This window comes from Schistocerca cancellata, chromosome 1 (genome assembly GCF_023864275.1).
Source record: "Schistocerca cancellata isolate TAMUIC-IGC-003103 chromosome 1, iqSchCanc2.1, whole genome shotgun sequence".
Taxonomy (NCBI): Eukaryota; Metazoa; Arthropoda; class Insecta; order Orthoptera; family Acrididae; genus Schistocerca; species Schistocerca cancellata.
In genome coordinates, this window is record NC_064626.1 from 216927467 (window position 1) to 216948388 (window position 20922).

General features: G+C 43.8%; 1 protein-coding gene across 1 annotated transcript in view; it reads right to left on the bottom strand.

The window, feature by feature from the left end:
* LOC126169316 (maltase 2-like) overlaps positions 1-20922 on the bottom strand; it is a 73119-nt gene that overhangs the window by 45947 nt on the left and 6250 nt on the right. The window contains exons 2-3 of the mRNA XM_049920632.1: positions 13097-13276; positions 7177-7334 (exon numbers count right to left, since the gene is read on the bottom strand). Of these exons, the coding sequence (XP_049776589.1) occupies positions 7177-7334; positions 13097-13276 (338 nt within the window). The remainder of the gene's footprint in view (positions 1-7176; positions 7335-13096; positions 13277-20922) is intronic.

The window sequence follows — 20922 nt, forward strand, 5'->3', positions numbered from 1 at the left end:
AATAACCGCTCACTTAACATCGCTTTGGAATATATAACAGTGTTATTAAACGAATGACTTTTGTAGGTCAGGCGCCCAGAATCTGGAAAATCTGGAGCCGGCCGCGGTGGCCGTGCGGTTCTAGGCGCTACAGTCCGGAACCGCGGGACTGTTACGGTCGCAGGTTCGAATCCTGCCTCGGGCATGCATGTGTGTGATGTCCTTAGGTTCGTTAGGTTTAAGTAGTTCTAAGTTCTAGGGGACTGATGACCTAAGATGTTAAGTTCCATAGTGCTCAGAGCCATTTGAACCATTTTTTTGGAAAATCTCGGATATTATCATGCTAAAAAAAGTGCAAGACAAGACACAAGAACACAGAAACGCTACAGGCCGATTTGTTTGGTGAATGCTGTATCCAAGCTACAGGAAAAGCTACTGTGCTGCCGGCTGAGAGACCACAGATAGTTAGTACGCATGAGCCTCCTATAGTACGGCTTCAGGAGAAAGGAATCCATCGAGGATGCGATAAATCACGCAATGAATACTGTACACACATCAGACGACAGCTGTGGTATAGGCATAATGATTAATATAGTTAGGGCGTTTCATAATTAATGGTGCCTGCCCTATTCAAAAGACTGAAACAGATGGACTGTCCTATGCGTCTCTATAACAGCCTACTAGATCACTGCACAGACAGGCAGGTGCAATTAGATTGCCCCAAAAAGAAAATTGTGAAAAATAAATCACCAAAGGCTGCCCACAGGGTTCCGTTAGTCGTCCAAAGTTCTGGGATGTTGGCTTAGACCCATTACGAAACCAGCTTCAGAGCATAATAGACATCAGAGGCTGCCTCGCCTACGCTGACGATCTGCTAATTATACTATCTGCCAACCCAAGGGTCTAATTAGAGGAAAATGGTAGGGTAGTTCCTGAAAGACTAAGTAACTGGTTGTTGTTGTTGTTGTGGTCTTCAGTCCTGAGACTGGTTTGATGCAGCTCTCCATGCTACTCTATCCTGTGCAAGCTTCTTCATCTCCCAGTACCTACTGCAACCTACATCCTTCTGAATCTGCTTACTGTATTCATCTCTTGGTCTCCCCCTACGATTTTTACCCTCCACGCTGCCCTCCAATACTAAATTGGTGATCCCTTGATGCCTCAGAACATGTCCTACCAACCGATCCCTTCTTCTGGTCAAGTTGTGCCACAAACTTCTCTTCTCCCCAATCCTATTCAATACCTCCTCATTAGTTATGTGATCTACCCATCTAATCTTCAGCATTCTTCTGTAGCACCACATTTCGAAAGCTTCTATTCTCTTCTTGTCCAAACTATTTACCGTCCATGTTTCACTTCCATACATGGCTACACTCCATAAAAATACTTTCAGAAATGACTTCCTGACACTTAAATCTATACTCGATGTTAACAAATTTCTCTTCTTCAGAAACGCTTTCCTTGCCATTGCCAGTCTACATTTTATATCCTCTCTACTTCGACCATCATCAGTTATTTTGCTCCCCAAATAGCAAAACTCCTTTACTACTTTAAGTGTCTCATTTCCTAATCTAATACCCTCAACATCACCCGACTTAATGCGACTACATTCCATTATCCTCGTTTTGCTTTTGTTGATGTTCATCTTATATCCTCCCTTCAAGACACCATACATTCCGTTCAGCTGCTCTTCCAAGTCCTTTGCTGTCTCTGACAGAATTACAATGTCATCGGCGAACCTCAACGTTTTTATTTCTTCTCCATGGATAACTGGTATGTAGAAAATAACTAACCATAGCAGCACACAAAGCGGTTCATATGTTACGAAAAGGAGCATTGTCAAGAACGAGAAAGCATACAATCAGAAAAAAAAGGAAGTATGTAAAATGGAAATGAGCGTTTGGCGTCATAGGTCGGGAGGCCCCTTGCGGGGCAGGTCCGGACGCCTTGCTGAAGCTCTTATTACAATTGACGCGACATTGGGCGACCTGCGCGCCGGATGGGGATGAAATGATGATGAAGATACCTTGCTATAAACATTGATGGAAAGCAAAACTTTCGTACTCTTGTAGAAACCGTCTGCCACAGAGTCATTAAAATCCTGAGCAAAATAGCAACTATTGGCCAAATAAGTTTTCAGCTGCCACTAAGTACGATAAGAACGTACCACAACGCAGTCATAATTATAACTGGGGCTACAGGTGGAGCGTTTGGGCTCATAGAGCCAAGAAGGTAAGGACAGTTCAGGCTCTACGGCGAGCACAGAGAAGTGTACTCTTGCGCCTGACAGGCGCGTGTAGGGAAACACAGACTGAAGCACTGCTGGTGATATTAGGCTTGCTACCTCTGGAGCTGGCAATAGGAAAGAGAGGTGCACTATATTGGCTTAAAAACGGCGAATGTGAAAAGGTAAAGAAGATACTCGGCACAAAACCAACTTCGGATAAAGAAATAAAGGCTTGTACTGATGATCAAATATGGCATAGTTCTTCCGACCGAGGGAGCCATACGCTACCTGTCGGGACATGGTTCATATCCCAGCTAGTTACCGAAAATAAATCAACGCACTACAGATATTTGTCAATGTGTAGCAACCAGCACCCCAGACCACATCGTCTGGGAAAGTGCCATTAGACGAGATGTTGCTTACGACAGGATCGTCTTTGGCAATACAACAGTCTATAATACAGGGTTATTACAAATTATTGAAGCGATTTCACAGCTCTACAATAACTTTATTATTTGAGATATTTTCACAATGCTTTGCATACACATACAAAAACTCAAAAAGTTTTTTTAGGCATTCACAAATGCTCGATATGTGCCCCTTTTGTGATTCGGCAGACATCAAGCCGATAATCAAGTTCCTCCCACACTCGGCGCAGCTTGTCCCCATCAATGAGTTCGAAAGCATCGTTGATGCGAGCTCGCAGTTCTGGCACGTTTCTTGGTAGAGGAGGTTTAAACACTGAATCTTTCACATAACCCCACAGAAAGAAATTGCATGGGGTTAAGTCGGGAGAGCTTGGAGGCCATGACATGAATTGCTGATCATGATCTCCACCACGACCGATCCAACGGTTTTCCAATCTCCTGTTTAAGAAATGATGAACATCGTGATGGAAGTGCGGTGGAGCACCATCCTGTTGAAAGATGAAGTCGGCGCTGTCGGTCTCCAGTTGTGGCATGAGCCAATTTTCCAGTATGTCCAGATACACGTGTCCTGTAACGTTTTTTTCGCAGAAGAAAAAGGGGCTGTAAACTTTAAACCGTGAGATTGCACAAAACACGTTAACTCTTGGTGAATTGCGAATTTGCTGCACGAATGCATGAGGATTCTCTACCGCCCAGATTCGCACATTGTGTCTGTTCACTTCACCATTAAGAAAAAATGTTGCTTCATCACTGAAAACAAGTTTCGCATTGAACGCATCCTCTTCCATGAGCTGTTGCAACCGCGCCGAAAATTCAAAGCGTTTGACTTTGTCATCGGGTGTCAGGGCTTGTACCAATTGTAAACGGTAAGGCTTCTGCTGTAGCCTTTTACGTAAGATTTTCCAAACCGTCGGCTGTGGTACGTTTAGCTCCCTGCTTGCTTCATCCGTCGACTTCCGCGGGCTACGCGTGAAACTTGCCCGCACGCGTTCAACCGTTTCTTCGCTCACTGCAGGTCGACCCGTTGATTTCCCCTTACAGAGGCATCCAGAAGCTTTAAACTGCGCATACCATCGCCGAGTGGAGTTAGCAGTTGGTGTATCTTTGTTGAACTTCGTCCTGAAGTGTCATTGCACTGTTATGACTGACTGATGTAAGTGCATTTCAAGCACGCTATACGCTTTCTCGGCTCCTGTCGCCATTTTGTCTCACTGCGCTATCGAGCGCTCTGGCGGCAGAAACCTGAAGTGCGGCTTCAGCCGAACAAAACTTTATGAGTTTTTCTACGTATCTGTAGTGTGTCGTGACCATATGTCAATGAATGGAGCTACATTGAATTTATGAAATCGCTTCAATCATTTGTAATAGCCCTGTATAATAAGGAACGAGAAACTGTTGCAAAATCTGAAATCGCTGACAGCTAAGATATCAGCTTATGAACTGCAAGCGTGAGTGGCAGAGAGACAACCAAGCAGAGGCCATACATCACGATAACGCACCACGACAGTACATCCAGTTCAACAGTCTTCCGGAGGCAGTGACAAGCCTCGGGGAGGACCAGGATGGATTTCCTGGGACTCCCAAGCCATCTACCAGTTTTTTACATGTTGGGTGGCACAGCAGCGCAGCCCCTTTGGATTTTGAGTTGTACTTCTACACACTAGGGACTAATTATCCAGACAAATGAGAAATCTATCTTGGTTCTGATACCAAGTACAGTAGTGTAGAGTAGTGCAGTGCTGTGTAGTGTAGTGTTGTATTGCAGAGCAGTTCAGATTTCTAAGTTACAAAATTTGTGATCCAGCAATGCAACATAGTGTAGCAGACTAGTACCATGTGGCTTCTGGATTCCAGATAAACGTATGTCTGTGGGCTGGATGCCAAATGGACTCTGTAGCGATTTTTTTCTTTTTTTCTTTTTATACAGATATTGTATGTAGACCTTTCCCCCTGAAATACCATAATGCTTAGTTATTCTAAAACATTTGCAATTATATTAAAATGTTATGTGCTGTATTCACGCCAGTTCACGTGTAACATTTAGTCTGTTCTTGTATTTCGATTACAGACTAAAAGAAAACACTAAACAAATAATATGTAAATAACAACTAATCGCTTTGGGAAAGTGTGTATTACTTACTTAGCAACGTTTCAAAATGCACTCAGAAATCAAGAACTCTAATGATTAAACTGAAGTTACGCGTTAAGATAAACACTGAGGCTTTCATTACCATAAGTGGTAAGTAGATTTAGTTCACTACAGTTGTTCTGTCGGGTCCAAAGTATAGTGGTCAGCATTCAACCTTATTCTTGACGTTAATAACAACGTCGTACAGTTGTGGGAAGACGTGGGTTACTGTGTTCAGACAGGGGACCTATCGTTACGAGTTGTTAACGAGATTCTGATATGCAGCAGACTATATGATAAGCTGGTTGTCTGATAGGCACATAGTTTGTTATTTGGTATTCTCACATTCACGTAGAGTCGTCACACTACACGTGCCAGTTCTTTTAGTTGGATGTCATACTAGCGTCTCGGCCAAGGAAAGTTCAGATTTGGTATAAAGAGCGTTCCATAGAATTTTGCAGTAGTGTCGTGTCGATATTTTGCTGATAAGAAAACAACAAGTTTCATTGAATGTGCCGTCTATTAGTTCCTGAAACACTATATTTATCAGCTCCAAGAACATGGGAGCAGTTATTGTAATGGAATGATCCGTTGTTTCTGCACTGGTCTTGTGCCCACTCTTGTAGCTGGTGTGAAGCACATGTCATATTACGCTACTGCCCATTAAAATTGCTACACCAAGAAGAAATGCAGATGATAAACGTATATTCATTGGACAAATATGTTATACTAGAACTGACATATCATTACATTTTCGCGCAATTTGGGTGCATAGATCCTGAGAAATCAATACCCAGAACAACCACCTCTGGCCGTAATAACGAACTTGCTACGCTTGGGCATTGAGTCAAAGAGAGCTTGGATGGCGTGTACAGGTACAGCTGCCCATACAGCTTCAACACGATACCACAGTTCATGAAGAGTACTGACCGGCGTATTGTGACGAGCCAGTTGCTCGCTCACCATTGACCAGACGTTTTCAATTGGTGAGAGATATGGAGAATGTGCTGGTCAGGGCAGCAGTCGAACATTTACTGTATCCAGAAAGACCTGTACGGGACCTGCAACATGAGGTCGTGTATTGTCCTGCTGAAATGATGCGTTTCGCAGGGATCGAATGAAGGGTAGAGCTACGGGTCGTATGTAACACATCTGAAATCTAACGTCCACTGTTCAAAGTACTGTCAATGCGAACAACAGGTGACCTAGACGTGTAACCAATGGCACCCCATACCATCATGTCGGGTGATACGCCAGTATGACGTTGACGAATACACGCTTCCAATGTGCGTTCACCGCGATATCGCCAAACACTGATGTGACTATCATGATGCTGTAAACAGAACCTGGATTCATCCGACAAAATGACGTTTTGCCATTCGTGCACCCAGGTTCGTCGTTGAGTTCACCATCGCAGGCTCTCCTGTCTGTGCTGCAGCGTCAAGGGTAACCACAGCCATGGTCTCCGAGCTGATAGTCCATGCTGCTGCAAGCGTCGTCGAACTGTTCGTGCAGATGGTTGTTGTCTTGCAAACGTCCCCATCTGCTGACTCAGGGATAGAGACGTGGCTGCACGATCCGTTACAGCCATGCGGATAAGATGCCTGTCATCTCGACAGTTGGTGATACGAGGCCGTTGGGATCCAGCACGGCGTTCCGTATTACCCTCCTGAATCCACCGATTCCATATTCTGCTAAGTCACTGGATCTCGACCAACGCGAGCAGCAATGTCGCGATATGATAAACTGCAATCGCGATAGGCTACAATCTGACCTTTATCAAAGTCGGAAACGTGATGGTACGCATTTCTCCTCCTTACACGAGGCATCCAAACAACGTTTCACCAGGCAACGCCGGTCAACTGCTGTTTATGTATAAGAAATCGGTTGCAAACATTCCTCATGTCAGCACGTTGTAGGTGTCGCCACCGGCGTCAATGTTGTGTGAGTGCTCTGAAAAGCTTATTATTTGCATATCACTGCATTTTCTTCCTGTCGGTTAAATTTCGCGTCTGTAGGACGTCGCCGGCCGGAGTGGCCGTGCGGTTCTAGGCGCTACAGTCCGGAACCGAGCGACCGCTACGGTCGGAGGTTCAAATCCTGCCTCGGGCATGGATATGAAGATACAAACATGAAAAAATATGATGTGAAACAGAGAGTGATTCTGCCTCGTTTCCCATTATAACAGGTCACAATGGCTAGGTTCGAACTGGTGTCAAATATATATATGCTGTTTTACACACAGTTTAAGAATTCTGGGCACTTCAAATATTTTCAATCACATTCATTTCTTAAGTGATGCAGACAGTTAGCACTGAAACTGAATCATGTTATCATTCTTTTACAAAATTTTCAACGATTAGCTAGAAGTCAACAAATCGCCCCATTTACATGGGATGTGTGATACAGCTTACCCAGTTGTTGGGCACTGATCCATCTTCTTTGGCGTCCACCCAGACGTAGTAGTCCTTGTACTTCTCGTAGTTCTCGTGTGTTGGGTCGCTGGAAGCTATGAACCACTCGTGCTCGTCACTGGAGTGGTTGGGAACGAAGTCCAGGATCACCTTTATATCTGCACATAGTATCACATCGAATGTTGACTGATCACTTCGGAATTCAGCAATATGAATTAAAACATTTTGCTACACCATGAGTTTTGTAGCCTTTTTTTTATCTTTGGCACGAGCTCTTATATGCTTGCGGAATATACACTATCGAATGAAAAGAATCTGCCACCTATTAGAGGGCATTATATGGGTTGCTGTACGTCCATCTTTTCGCATATGGTTGCGGGACTTCAGGTGTTCAGTACAGAATGTCAAATAAAACACCTTTCGGCCATCTAAATTTCCAGCCTGTTATTTTATTGGGCTACCGGTTTCGGCGATATATGACGCCATCTTCAGGCCCCTGAATGACGTGTAGGTAGAGTCCCCTTTTGGTCCAGTCGAAATAGGGATCAGCATTGAAAGACGAATATCCGCAGATTTTTGTGCCAGCGATTACTTCAAACAGTATCTGCCGACTCAGTCTCAAAAGTCTACGGATAGCAGTCTTTGAAGGCTGGCCCCTATTTCGACTGCATCTCCCTACATATCGGTCATGGGGCCTGAAGATGGCTCCGAACTGTATTGCCGAAACTGGTAGCCTAATAAAATAATGATTTGGAAATTCAGATGTCTGAAAGGTGTTTGATTTGACAAACTGTTAATACGGATTGGGTGTACCTTTCGCCTTTATAACTCTTCGAACATTGCGGGGGACAATTTCAATGCGGTTTCTGAATGTTTGTGGTAGAATGATAGCTCATTCTTCCTCAAGAGCTGAAACCAGAAAAAATAGTGATGTTGAACCCTGCGGTAAACCTTCTAACTCAGCCCAAAGATGTTCCATTGGGTCAGGTCGGACTCTGGGTAGGCCATTCCATTTCAGGAATATTACTGCCCACAAACCATTGCCTCTCAGCGTTTCTTTATGAGAGGGTGCATTTTCATGCTGATACAAACAATCGTCTCCGAACTGTTCCTCTCTGCACTCAGTACACACTGCTCTTAAATGTGGTCATATCCTTCCCCATTTAGCGTTTTTTAAAGCACATTAAGGGGACCATGAAAAACATCCCATACCATAACACCGCCTGTATTTCACTATTGGCACGTCACACGAAGGCAGATCTTCTCCAGGCTTTCGCCAAACCAAAACTCTTCCATCGGATAGCCACAGCGTATAACGTGATTCATCAGTCAAAATCACTCATTCCCAGTCATCCACTGCCCAGTGGCGTCACTCTTTACGTCATCAGCACTCAGCATTAACTACAGAAATGTGTGGCTTATGAGAAGCTGCTCGACCACTAAAACCCATTATTTTAGCTCTCTACGCACGACGACTGTGCTAGCTGACCTACTGGTAGCACTTTGGAACTGACGAGAGATTGCTTCCGCTGATTTCAAGGGTTGAAATGTCCCAGATATACGTAGATGGCATCCAATGAATAGTCCACCTAAGTCACTGAGCTTTCCCGACCAACTTCCGCTGTTATAGCTTTGCTATCGACCAGCGGCTGGTGAGCCTTTCGTGACGTGTAGTGGTCAATTTCTCATCACGTAGGGGTGTCCGTATACCTTTGATCAGACGTGTAATACAAAAAACTTGTGGATTTTCCTACCTTGTACTGCACAATCTACAACATGAATACTTCTTTCATTCATCATCATCATCATCATTTAAGACTGATTATGCCTTTCAGAGTTCAGTCTGGAGCATAGCCGCCCTTATATAGTTCCTCCATGATCCCCCATTCAGTGCTAACATTGGTGCCTCTTCTGATGTTAAACCTATTACTTCAAAATCATTCTTAACCGAATCCAGGTACCTTCTCCTCGGTCTGCCCCGACTCCTCCTACCCTCTACTGCTGAATCCATGAGTCTCTTGGGTAACCTTGCTTCTCCCATGCGTGTAACATGACCCCACCATCTAAGCCTGTTCGCCCTGACTGCTACATCTATAGAGTTCATTCCCAGTTTTTTTTTTTATTTCCTCATTGTGGACACCCTCCTGCCATTGTTCCCATCTACTAGTACCTATAATCATCCTAGCTACTTTCATATCCGTAACCTCTACCTTGTTGATAAGGTAACCTGAATCCACCCAGTTTTCGCTCCCATACAACAAAGTTGGTCGAAAGATTGAACGGTGCACAGATAACTTAGTCTTGGTACTGACTTCCTTCTTGCAGAACAGAGTAGATCGTAGCTGAGCGCTCACTGCATTAGCTTTGCTACACCTCGCTTCCAGTTCTTTCACTATGTTGCCATCCTGTGAGAATATGCATCCTAAGTACTTGAAACCGTCCACCTGTTCTAACTTTGTTCCTCCTATTTGGCACTCAATCCGTTTATATTTCTTTCCCACTGGCATTACTTTCGTTTTGGAGATGCTAATCTTCATACCATAGTCCTTACATTTCTGATCTAGCTCTGAAATATTACTTTGCAAACTTTCAATCGAATCTGCCATCACAACTAAGTCAACCGCATATTCAAGACTGCTTATTTTGTGTTCACATATCTTAATCTCACCCAGCCAGTCTATTGTTTTCAACATATGATCCATAAATAATATGAACAACAGTGGAGACAGGTTGCAGCCTTGTCTTACCCCTGAAACTACTCTGAACCATGAACTCAATTTCCTGTCAACTCTAACTGCTGCCTGACTATCCATGTAAAGACCTTTAATTGCTTGCAAAAGTTTGCCTCCTATTCCATAATCTTGTAGAACAGACAATAACTTCCTCCTAGGAACCCGGTCATATGCCTTTTCTAGATCTATAAAGCATAGATACAGTTCCCTGTTCCACTCATAACACTTCTCCATTATTTGCCGTAAGCTAAAGATCTGGACCTCACAACCTCTAAGAGGCCTAAGCCCACACTGATTTTCGTCCAGTTGGTCCTCAACTAATACTCGCACTTTCCTTTCAACAATACCTGAGAAGATTTTACCCACAACGCTGATTAAAGAGATACCTCTGTAGTTGTTACAATCTTTTCTGTTTCCATATTTTAAAGATTGGTGTGATTACTGCTTTTGTCCAGTCTGATGGAACCTGTCCTGACTCCCAGGCCATTTCAATTATCCTGTGTAGCCATTTAAGACCTGACATTCCACTGTATTTGATGAGTTCCGACTTAATTTCATCCACCCCAGCCGCTTTATTGCACTGCAATCTATTGACCATTTTTTCCACTTCCTCAAATGTGATCCTACTTCCATCATCATTCCTATCCCATTCTACCTCGAAATCTGAAACATTACTGATCGCATTTTCACCTACATTGAGCAACTCTTCAAAATATTCCCTCCATCTGCCCAAGGCATCCACAGGAATCACCAGCAGTTTTCCTGACCTGTCCAAAATACTTGTCATTTCCTTCTTACCTCCCTTTCGAAGACTGCTAATTACACTCCAGAATGGTTTTCCAGCAGCTTGACCCATAGTCTCTAACCTGTTTCCAAAGTCTTCCCACGATTTCTTCTTGGATGCTGCAATTATCTGTTTGGCTTTGTTTCTTTCTTCAACATAACTTTCTCTGTCTACCTGGGTTCTGGTATGTAACCATTTTTGATACGCCTTCTTTTTCCTTTTACAGGCTGCCTTGACTGTATCATTCCACCAAGCTGTTTGCTTCATCCTACTTTTACACACTACTGTTCCAAGACATTATTTAGCCACTTCTAGTATTGTGTCCCTGTACCTTGTCCATTCCTTTTCCAATGACTGTAATTGACTACATTCAACTAACTGGTACCTTTCTGAGATCGCTGTTATGTACTTGTGCCTGATTTCCTTATCCTGAAGTTTCTCCACTCTTATTCTCCTACATATGGACCTGACCTCCTGCACTTTCGGCCTCACAATCCCAATTTCACTGCAGATTAAATAATGATCAGTGTCAACAAAGAATCCCCTGAATACACGTGTGTTCCTCACAGCCTTCCTGAATTCCTGATCTGTTATTATATAGTCAATAACAGATCTGGTTCCCCTGCCTTCCCAAGTATACCGGTGAATGTTCTTATGTTTAAAAAAGGAGTTTGTGATTACTAAGCCCATACTGGCACAGAAATCCAAGAGTTGTTTCCCGTTCCTGTTGACCTCCATATCCTCTCCAAATTTACCCATAACCTTTTCATACCCTTCTGTTCGATTTCCAATCCTGGCGTTAAAATCACCCATGAGCAGAACACTGTCCTTGTCCTTTACTCTAACAACTACATCACTGAGTGCCTCATAAAAACTATCCATCTTATCCCGATCTGTCCCTTCACAATGCGAATATACTGACACAATCCTAATTTTCTTGCTAGACACTGTCAAATCTATCCACATCAGTCGTTCGTTTACATACCTTATTGCAACTACGCTGGGTTCCATTTCTTTCCTGATGTAAAGCACTACACCCCATTGTGCTATTCCTGCTTTGACTCCTGACAGGTAGACCTTGTATTCTCCCTCTACCTCTTCTTTGTCACCCCTTACCCGAACGTCACTAACAGCTAAAACGTCCAGCCCCATCTTACTTGCAGCCTCTGCCAGCTCTACCTTCTTCCCAGAGTAGCCCCCATTGATATTAATAGCTCCCCATCTCATTACCATTTGTTTGCCAAGTCGTATCTTAGGAGTCCCTGGTTTGTCAGTTAGAGGTGGGACTCCGTCACCTCCAAAGGTCCGAGGCATTTTGCTCTGATTGTTGCCAGCATCATATTTAAAGTACCAGGGGAGCAGGTTGCTAGCCTTACGTGCCCCGAGTCCCATTGGGTTTTACCCCTAACGGCTGAGGGACTAACCGGTGGATTTGGTAGTCTTTGCCTTATGAGCACAAAAGTGACCACGACTCAGAATATGTCCGAGATACCCAGCCTTATTCCAAAGTAACTGGTATCCCGACTGTCGGGACCACTTACTTGGCCACTCATACGTTGCCCGTGGTTCATGAACTAGGACATGACTACAGGAACCCACACCATTCATTAAAAATAAATAAATGTGCTTGATAATTTCTCATTTTCACAACAACAAAAAATGGGTGAAGTGCATCTAACATGAGCATCCATGGATTCTCACAGATGTGATACCTATCCAACAGAAAACTTTTGCGTTTTGTTTAGTTAACTCCATCAGAAATTTTATATGCACAATCCAACTTTAAAATGAGACAGGATGTTGTTGAGTTCAACACTTATATCCACTGATACAATTCTCTTTAGAAGCTAAATTCACCTTTTCTTCTTGAGATATTTTACCATTATTCGTTAAGAAATTTAGATGACCGTAGCCTCAAAAAGAAAAAAGAAATTGTGATTAGTTACCGCAGCTGCTAAACGGCTTCTGCCTTCAGATCAACGAATTTCTTTTGCAATTATTTCCTATGACAAAAATTCGTAAGTAATAGCCACTACCCATACTGCAGTTATTGACAACGTCTGGAGCTTCTGGATGTGTAAAAGACGGCATACCCTATAATGTAGTCAGTTGAGACTTCTGACAATATAAATTGTATAAATGAAGAGTCTATCACCACTCTTCAAATCGAAGATAAAAAAACACATGTATCTCAAAGAATATTTTGATTGTGAGGGAACTATAACAAATATAGTACTAGAAAATTAAAAACAACAAGAATAACATTGTAAGGAAGAAAGAGAAATTTCCACTGACAGGACACTATGTTGCAGTCTTCCTGCCATGTAACTCCAAGAATAGTAGATCGTCCAGTAAGTTTTCCTGTGCCGATATAATACACATGTTAGATACGTTAGATACATACCTCTTTGATGGGCACCTTCCAGAAGGGCCTCAAAGTCCTCCATAGTGCCGAACAGAGGGTCGATTTCCCTGTAGTCTGATATGTCGTACCCATAGTCCGCCATCGGAGATTTGTAGATGGGTGACAGCCATATCGCTGCTACTCCTAGACTCTGAAGGTAGTCGAGCTTCTCAATCACACCTGTGAAAGCGAAGTGGGTCGTGCTAAGTAAAGAATGAGAATACGAGTACCAGCTGCTCATCTGATCTAAATTGTGAAGTTAACAAATCCAGAGACAGCTGTTTCAGATCATAGAGATAGAGTAAACCCAGAGACAGCTGTGTCAGATCATAGAGATAGAGTAAATTTCCATCGCCAGAATATGACCACCATGAGGAGCCTGGTTGACCGAATCAATGGAGGATCAGCGTAGTGATAGTACAAGTTGTCCGTAGCATTTAGGAATTATACAGCGTCGTTACTATGTTGCGCTAATGCGTGCAGATTCCCTAACCTGGGAAATCCAACGGACCTAAATCTTCTTTGTAATTCACTAGCAAAACCGTCTGCGACTTCAACTTTCACCTGTGTCCCTCGTCGCAAGTGGATGCAAAATCATCAGGAACTATTTAAACGAAAATGTCACCTGCAACAGACAGTGCTAAGCCAGGATAAGACTGTACTTGCTTACAATAATCACGTCTCATTTACAGTACAGAGTTGATTTGCTTTTGGAAAGCACAATTTACATTAAACAGCTAGGCCACAAATTAATTCTGGATTGGGAACACACATACATCTATAGAGCAAGTTAAATATCACATGCATTTCACGAATATTCTCTACCACTATTCTGAAATCTAGTGTCGATGATGATGAAGTCTTTTGCATCGACCGCTCACGATGACCCACGAACATGTCAAGTTTTTCGAGCGGTGTCGTCACTAGACTGACTAGTACAAGGACTGTTTATGCCAGCCAGTCAGAAGCCCCTACTTCATATTATACTACTTGAGCTTTTAATATAATTTTACACTACGGCTATATAAAAATAGCTAATCTTTCCAGGTTACTTGGTGGGAGCCATATCCTCTTTGCCTATATGTCTCACAGCACCTGACGTGAAAATGACTGGCTCCTTATTTACTTGCTCCATTCCACATCACCATATCGCACGTCGTTAACTTTACCCTATGTGGCCACCTTCGTCGATAATTAACGCACATAGAATGTAAAGCGACGGTAGGATTGTAACAGTACACACTTATTCGAAAAAAAAAATGTGGAACTGAAATTACCACATGACTGTACTGATATGGGTTTTCGTCTGTTTCTCCCAACCACTTTAGGAGGATTTTGGGATGGTTCCTTCAAAAGGGCAGATTCATGCTTCATCCTCACCCAGTGAGGGCTTATGGTCAGTATGTAATTTACATAGTCCCGTCTGAATCACTCCGAACCATCCCACAATAGACACGTTACACTCATTCTGCAAAGTAGAAATATTAGAAATAAAATAAAAGCAAAGCATTCCTCAATCCAAATTTTTACCTGAACACCGATGTGGTTTTACAGCCATGATTTTATTGCAGCTACTGCGTCCTTACCTTCCTCTGTCCATTGTACTTGCGTATCCAATTACATGGGAACCTACAGTTTAACAGGAACTCCTGATCACGGTGTAGCTTGACGTTTGGACATTTTTAAATCATTTCTCTACGGGAAAGAGTTTATAAAAGACAGAGGATAATCACAAAACTGATTTAGGTTTGAATATATAACTTTTAGGTATAAACTCGAACAGTTACCCACATTTCCATCGAAAATTTCTCAGAAAGCGATTCCAAACAGTCCTTCCTTCTGATGTGTATGTACACTATTATAACTGACAGCCAACTATGCAGCAGTAACAAGAAACCTCACTCGAATTAATAGACGGATCATGACTATTTGCAGTTACTATAGGAACTGGTCACTAGGTGTCTATTTTAATAACAGTTACTACTGTACGCCGTCCGTTTACCGAAGCTCGCCCTTCGGGAACACTTGGTATTCCTTCATTAGTGCAAATGAGAGGTTATTTATATTTTTGTAACTGCTAACACTGTACACCATGAGTTTACCAAAGATCGTACAAACGGTGCTTGTACACTGCTGACCACTAAAATTGCAATATCACAAAGCGGAATTTTTGTCTTTTGTTTTTGAGTCATCAGTCTTCGGAGTCGTTTGACGCGCCCCGTTTCCTATAACAACCTTTTCATGTCAGAGTAGCAGTTGCGAGCTACGTCCTCAATTATTTGCTGGGTGAATCCCAGTCTCTGCCTTTCTCTACAGTTTTTACCCTCTACAGCTCCCTTTAGTACCATGGAAGGTACTCCCTGATGTGAAAACATATGCCCTGTCACCTGTTCCTTCCTCTTGTCAGTGTTTTTCATATTCTCGCCGATTCTGCGAAAAACATCTTCATCCTTTACCTTATCAGTCCACCTAATTTTCAATATTCTCCCGTAGCACCACATCTCAAATGCTTAAATTGTCTTCTGTTCTGGTTTTCCCAAAACCAGTGGTTGACAGCCATACATTTTGTGTTCCAAACGTACATTCTCAGAAGTTTCTTCCTCACACTGGGGCCTATTTTTAATACCAGTAGACCTGTCTTTGCCAGATATGCCCTTTGACAGCAGAATTCCTTACCTTCATCTGCATTGCAATCCCCAACTCTGATGTAAGGTTTCTCGCTGCTTTCATTTATACTACTTCTCATTACTTTCGTCTTTCTTCGATTGACGCCCAGTCCATATTCTGTACCCATTCGACTGTTCATTCCACCCAACATATACAACAATTATTTTTCACTTTCACTGAGGATAAAAACGTCATCAGCGAACATCTCTGTCTTGCACCCTTTTTAATTCGAGCACTTAGTTCTTGATTTTCCAGTCGTATTGTCTCGTCTTGTTCTTGTACATTTACATATTAGCCGTATTTTCTTGTAGCTTGCTCCTATTTTTCTCGGAATTTCGAACGTGTTGCACCATCTGACATTGTCGAACGCATTTCCACGGCCGACAAATCGTACTAACGTGTCTTGGTTTTTCTTTAGTCTAGCTTTCAGTACCATCACCTACGTAAGAACTGTTTCTGTGGTGCTGTTACCTTTCCCAAAGCCAAATTTATCATCATCTAACACACCCTCAGTTTTCTTTTCCATTCTTCTGTAAATTATTGTTCTAGTAACTTGGATCCATGAGCTGTTAAGTGAATGATTTTTTCGGAGGGTTTGATGGTAAGTCGTCAGTCTCATACATTCTAGATACCTACGTGAACAGTGGTTTCGTCGGGACGTCCGCCAATGATTTTAGAAACTTCAGTGGAATGTTATCTATCCATTCTGCCTTATTTGATCTTAAGTCATCGTAAGATCTTTTAAATTCTGGTTCTAATATTAGATCCCCCATCTCTTCTCTGTCGGTCCTTATGTCTTCATCCATCATGTTATCAGACAAATCCCCCCCCACATCGACTCCTTCAATGTACTCTTCCACGCATCCGCTCTCTCTCTTCTGCATTTAACACTGGAATTCCAGATACACCTTTTGCTTTACCACCCTTGCTTTTAATTTCACTAAAGACTGTATTTCTTAAAGTTTTTCATGCTGCCATTTCGCCTTAACTTTCCTCCACTTCCTGTTTATTTCGTTCCTAAGTGACGTGTATTTCTTTATTCCTGTACATTTTTATACTTCCTTCTTTCGTCGATCAATTGAAATATTTCTTGTGTTACCCATATTTCTTCAGAACATGTCCTACCAATCGATCCCTTCTTCTAGTCAAGTTGTGCCTCAAACTCCTCTTCTCCCCAATCCTATTCAATATCTCCTCATTAGTTATGTGATCTACCCATATAATCTTCAGCATTCTTCTATAGCACCACATTTCGAAAGCTTCTATTCTCTTCTTGTCCAAACTATTTATCGTCCATGTTTCACTTCCATACATGGCTACACTCCATACAAATACTTTCAGAAACGACTTCCTGACACTTAAATCTATACTCGATGTTAACAAATTTCTCTTCTTCAGAAACGCTTTCCTTGCCATTGCCAGTCTACATTTTATATCCTCCCTACTTCGACCATCATCAGTTATTTTGCTCCCCAAACAGAAAAACAAGAAAACGCCCGTTATTCCTTAACCTCCCTCGAAACAAAGTGTATTCGAGTATTGCCCCTGTCCTGCACGTTCTCCAGATCTGACACCCATTGAATCCATCTGGTCACAGGTTAATGAGAGACCGGCACTCCACCACTCACCTGACACACCAACTGATGAACTCTAACACTGAGCTGAAGTATGATAGAATGACGTCATCCATGCTGCATTCGATTCGGTTCCCAGACGGTGACTGCCTTTGTTGCTTCTAGACGTGGCAGCTGTTTGCACCAAATTTCGCACCCTGTGTGCTCACAAATCACCTATTCTCATACTCTTACCACTAAATGTGTAAACACATAAAGTAAATTTTTCTGATTTGCTGTCCTTCCCGTTCTGCACATTTGTTGATCAGTGATGTAATTCGATGGAATAACCATTTACTTTCTCAGAAGAACAATTACTCGGCACCATAGTTCCCAGCTGTGTGAGAACAACATTTCTCAGTAGTTGGCCTGTCATAGCGGGCCCTACAGTATAATGGAGGCTCTGGACAGAAAATTTCTTCATTCAGGTGCTGAGAAAACCCAAAGAGGTCTCTGCACCAATGGTCCTACACATTCCGTTCCGCTCTGCCAGTAAGTACCTGCTGTTCTAGCCTTCAGTTGGGTGCTGAGTCAACACAACGGGGTCTCTCTACTAATGGTTCCACACAATCGATTCCACTCTGTCGGTACCTGCTGCTCTGGACTTGGATGGCAGCATCTCCTTCCCAGGCGCTTAACCATGGCAGAAACTGACACACGGTCGTAATTATTAACTCTTAGAATAATCCTGAAGGTCGACTTTCTTACCTACAGGACACTATTCGGTTTGCACCATACGGGTATCTTTTCATCCAAAACAGCTTTGCCACAATTTCAGTGTGTATCGATAAAATTGTAGACGTATTCCTTAATAATGATTACATAGCCCATGATACTGCTGAACTTTTACAGCAGTTATAAGTCGATGAAAAAGTAAAATTTCAACCTATTGATTTTCTATTTAATAGCATCGGATCACTAAAGCTACATCTAGCAATGAAATCGTCTTTGATCTCTCTCCTAACTCAACCACCACTAAATAGTTGAAACTAAACCAGCACTGCTCCTATCGTGCAAATTCGCTCAGCATCACATTAAGGTTGCCATTTCCAACAGATTCTACATGCTCTTGCCTTTCTCCAGCACTTCCTTAATACTGTAAGACAATACGCGTTCTTTCCTTCCTCACACACTATGTCACCTGTACTATGAAACTGGTTTTAAGTATACAAATAACCCACCACCCATGAAGTGAAAAACGGTTCGCTCTAGACTTCCCTTTACAAAAGATGTAAGACTTTCGTCTTTTCGCCCACCGCTTCGTAGATACGATCTCAGTATCTTGAAAAGCGACATCATTGAACGTTGGACTCCAAAATGACATATATGTGGTAAGTTTGTGGAGAGATCTGACATCCAGCGACAGTCTGGTTATTTATCAGCGCTTAGTGATGCACATACACAATGCAATCTTGTCACAAACAAATAACATTTAATTGCGATTTCTGAATGACATACTCACTGGGTAATTTTCCTTATGCAGACGATCACATTAATGTCAACACCACTTATGATAGACGACCACGTTCGGTAACCACTCACAGATAGCAGGTGGCACCACAAGCAGTGGAGGGTATGTGAAGGTTGTCGAGGAACGCCGGAAACAGTGCCATCGTTGTCGTAATGCGGGAATGTAGTGATTCATCTGCAGTCCAAAAGGGGATGTTCATTGGCTTTCGGACCAAGGGGGAAACATTTCCGTAATGACTAAGTCTGTGAACTGTTCGCGTGCCCTGTGGTTAAAATACACTCCTGGAAATTGAAATAAGAACACCGTGAATTCATTGTCCCAGGAAGGGGAAACTTTATTGACACATTCCTGGGGTCAGATACATCACATGATCACACTGACAGAACCACAGGCACATAGACACAGGCAACAGAGCATGCACAATGTCGGCACTAGTACAGTGTATATCCACCTTTCGCAGCAATGCAGGCTGGTATTCACCCATGGAGACGATCGTAGAGATGCTGGATGTAGTCCTGTGGAACGGCTTGCCATGCCATTTCCACCTGGCGCCTCAGTTGGACCAGCGTTCGTGCTGGACGTGCAGACCGCGTGAGACGACGCTTCATCCAGACCCAAACATGCTCAATTGGGGACAGATCCGGAGATCTTGCTGGCCAGGGTAGTTGACTTACACCTTCTAGAGCACGTTGGGTGGCACGGGATACATGCGGACGTGCATTGTCCTGTTGGAACAGCAGGTTCCCTTGCCGGTCTAGGAATGGTAGAACGATGGGTTCGATGACGGTTTGGATGTACCGTGCACTATTCAGTGTCCCCTCGACGATCACCAGTGGTGTACGGCCAGTGTAGGAGATCGCTCCCCACACCATGATGCCGGGTGTTGGCCCTGTGTGCCTCGGTCGTATGCAGTCCTGATTGTGGCGCTCACCTGCACGGCGCCAAACACGCATACGACCATCATTGGCACCAAGGCAGAAGCGACTCTCATCGCCGAAGACGACACGTCTCCATTCGTCCCTCCATTCACGCCTGTCGCGACACCACTGGAGGCGGGCTGCACGATGTTGGGGCGTGAGCGGAAGACGGCCTAACGGTGTGCGGGACCGTAGCCCAGCTTCATGGAGACGGTTGCGAATAGTCCTCGCCGTTACCCCAGGAGCAACAGTGTCCCTAATTTGCTGGGAAGTGGCGGTGCGGTCCCCTACGACACTGCGTAGGATCCTACGGTCTTGGCGTGCATCCGTGCGTCGCTGCGGTCCGGTCCCAGGTCGACGGGCACGTGCACCTTCCGCCGACCACTGGCGACAACATCGATGTACTGTGGAGACCTCACGCCCCACGTGTTGAGCAATTCGGCGGTACGTCCACCCGGCCTCCCGCATCCCCACTATACGCCCTCGCTCAAAGTCCGTCAACTGCACATACGGTTCACGTCCACGCTGTCGCGGCATGCTACCAGTGTTAAAGACTGCGATGGAGCTCCGTATGCCACGGCAAACTGGCTGTCACTGACGGCGGCGGTGCACAAATGCTACGCAGCTAGCGCCGTTCGACGGCCAACACCGCGGTTCCTGGTGTGTCCGCTGTGCCGTGCGTGTGATCATTGCTTGTACAGCCCTCTCGCAGTGTCCGGAGCAAGTATGGTGGGTCTGACACACCGGTGTCAATGTGTTCTTTTTTCCATTTCCAGGAGTGTATACCATGGATGGCAAAATGACGCTATCTAAATCGACGTCAAGGCAACTGTGATGGACCATGGGCTATAGATAACAGGGGTGAACGAAGGCTGCAGAGATGTATGCGGACTAGTAGACTTGCAACTGTTTACCAACTGACCACCCAGATGGACCGAGGGTTGCTAGCAGTGTCTCCTCAACGACCGTTCAGCTAACGTTGCTGAGTATGGCCCCCCACAGCAGGCCCCTGGTTCACGCATCCATGCTGACTACTGTTCATAGGCAACGAAGGCTGTAATTTGCTCCTCAATACCGTAACTGAATGGCGACAAGTGGCCTTTTCAGATGAATCACTTTTTATGCTCCATTGGACAGGTGCGCACTGTCCCATACGGC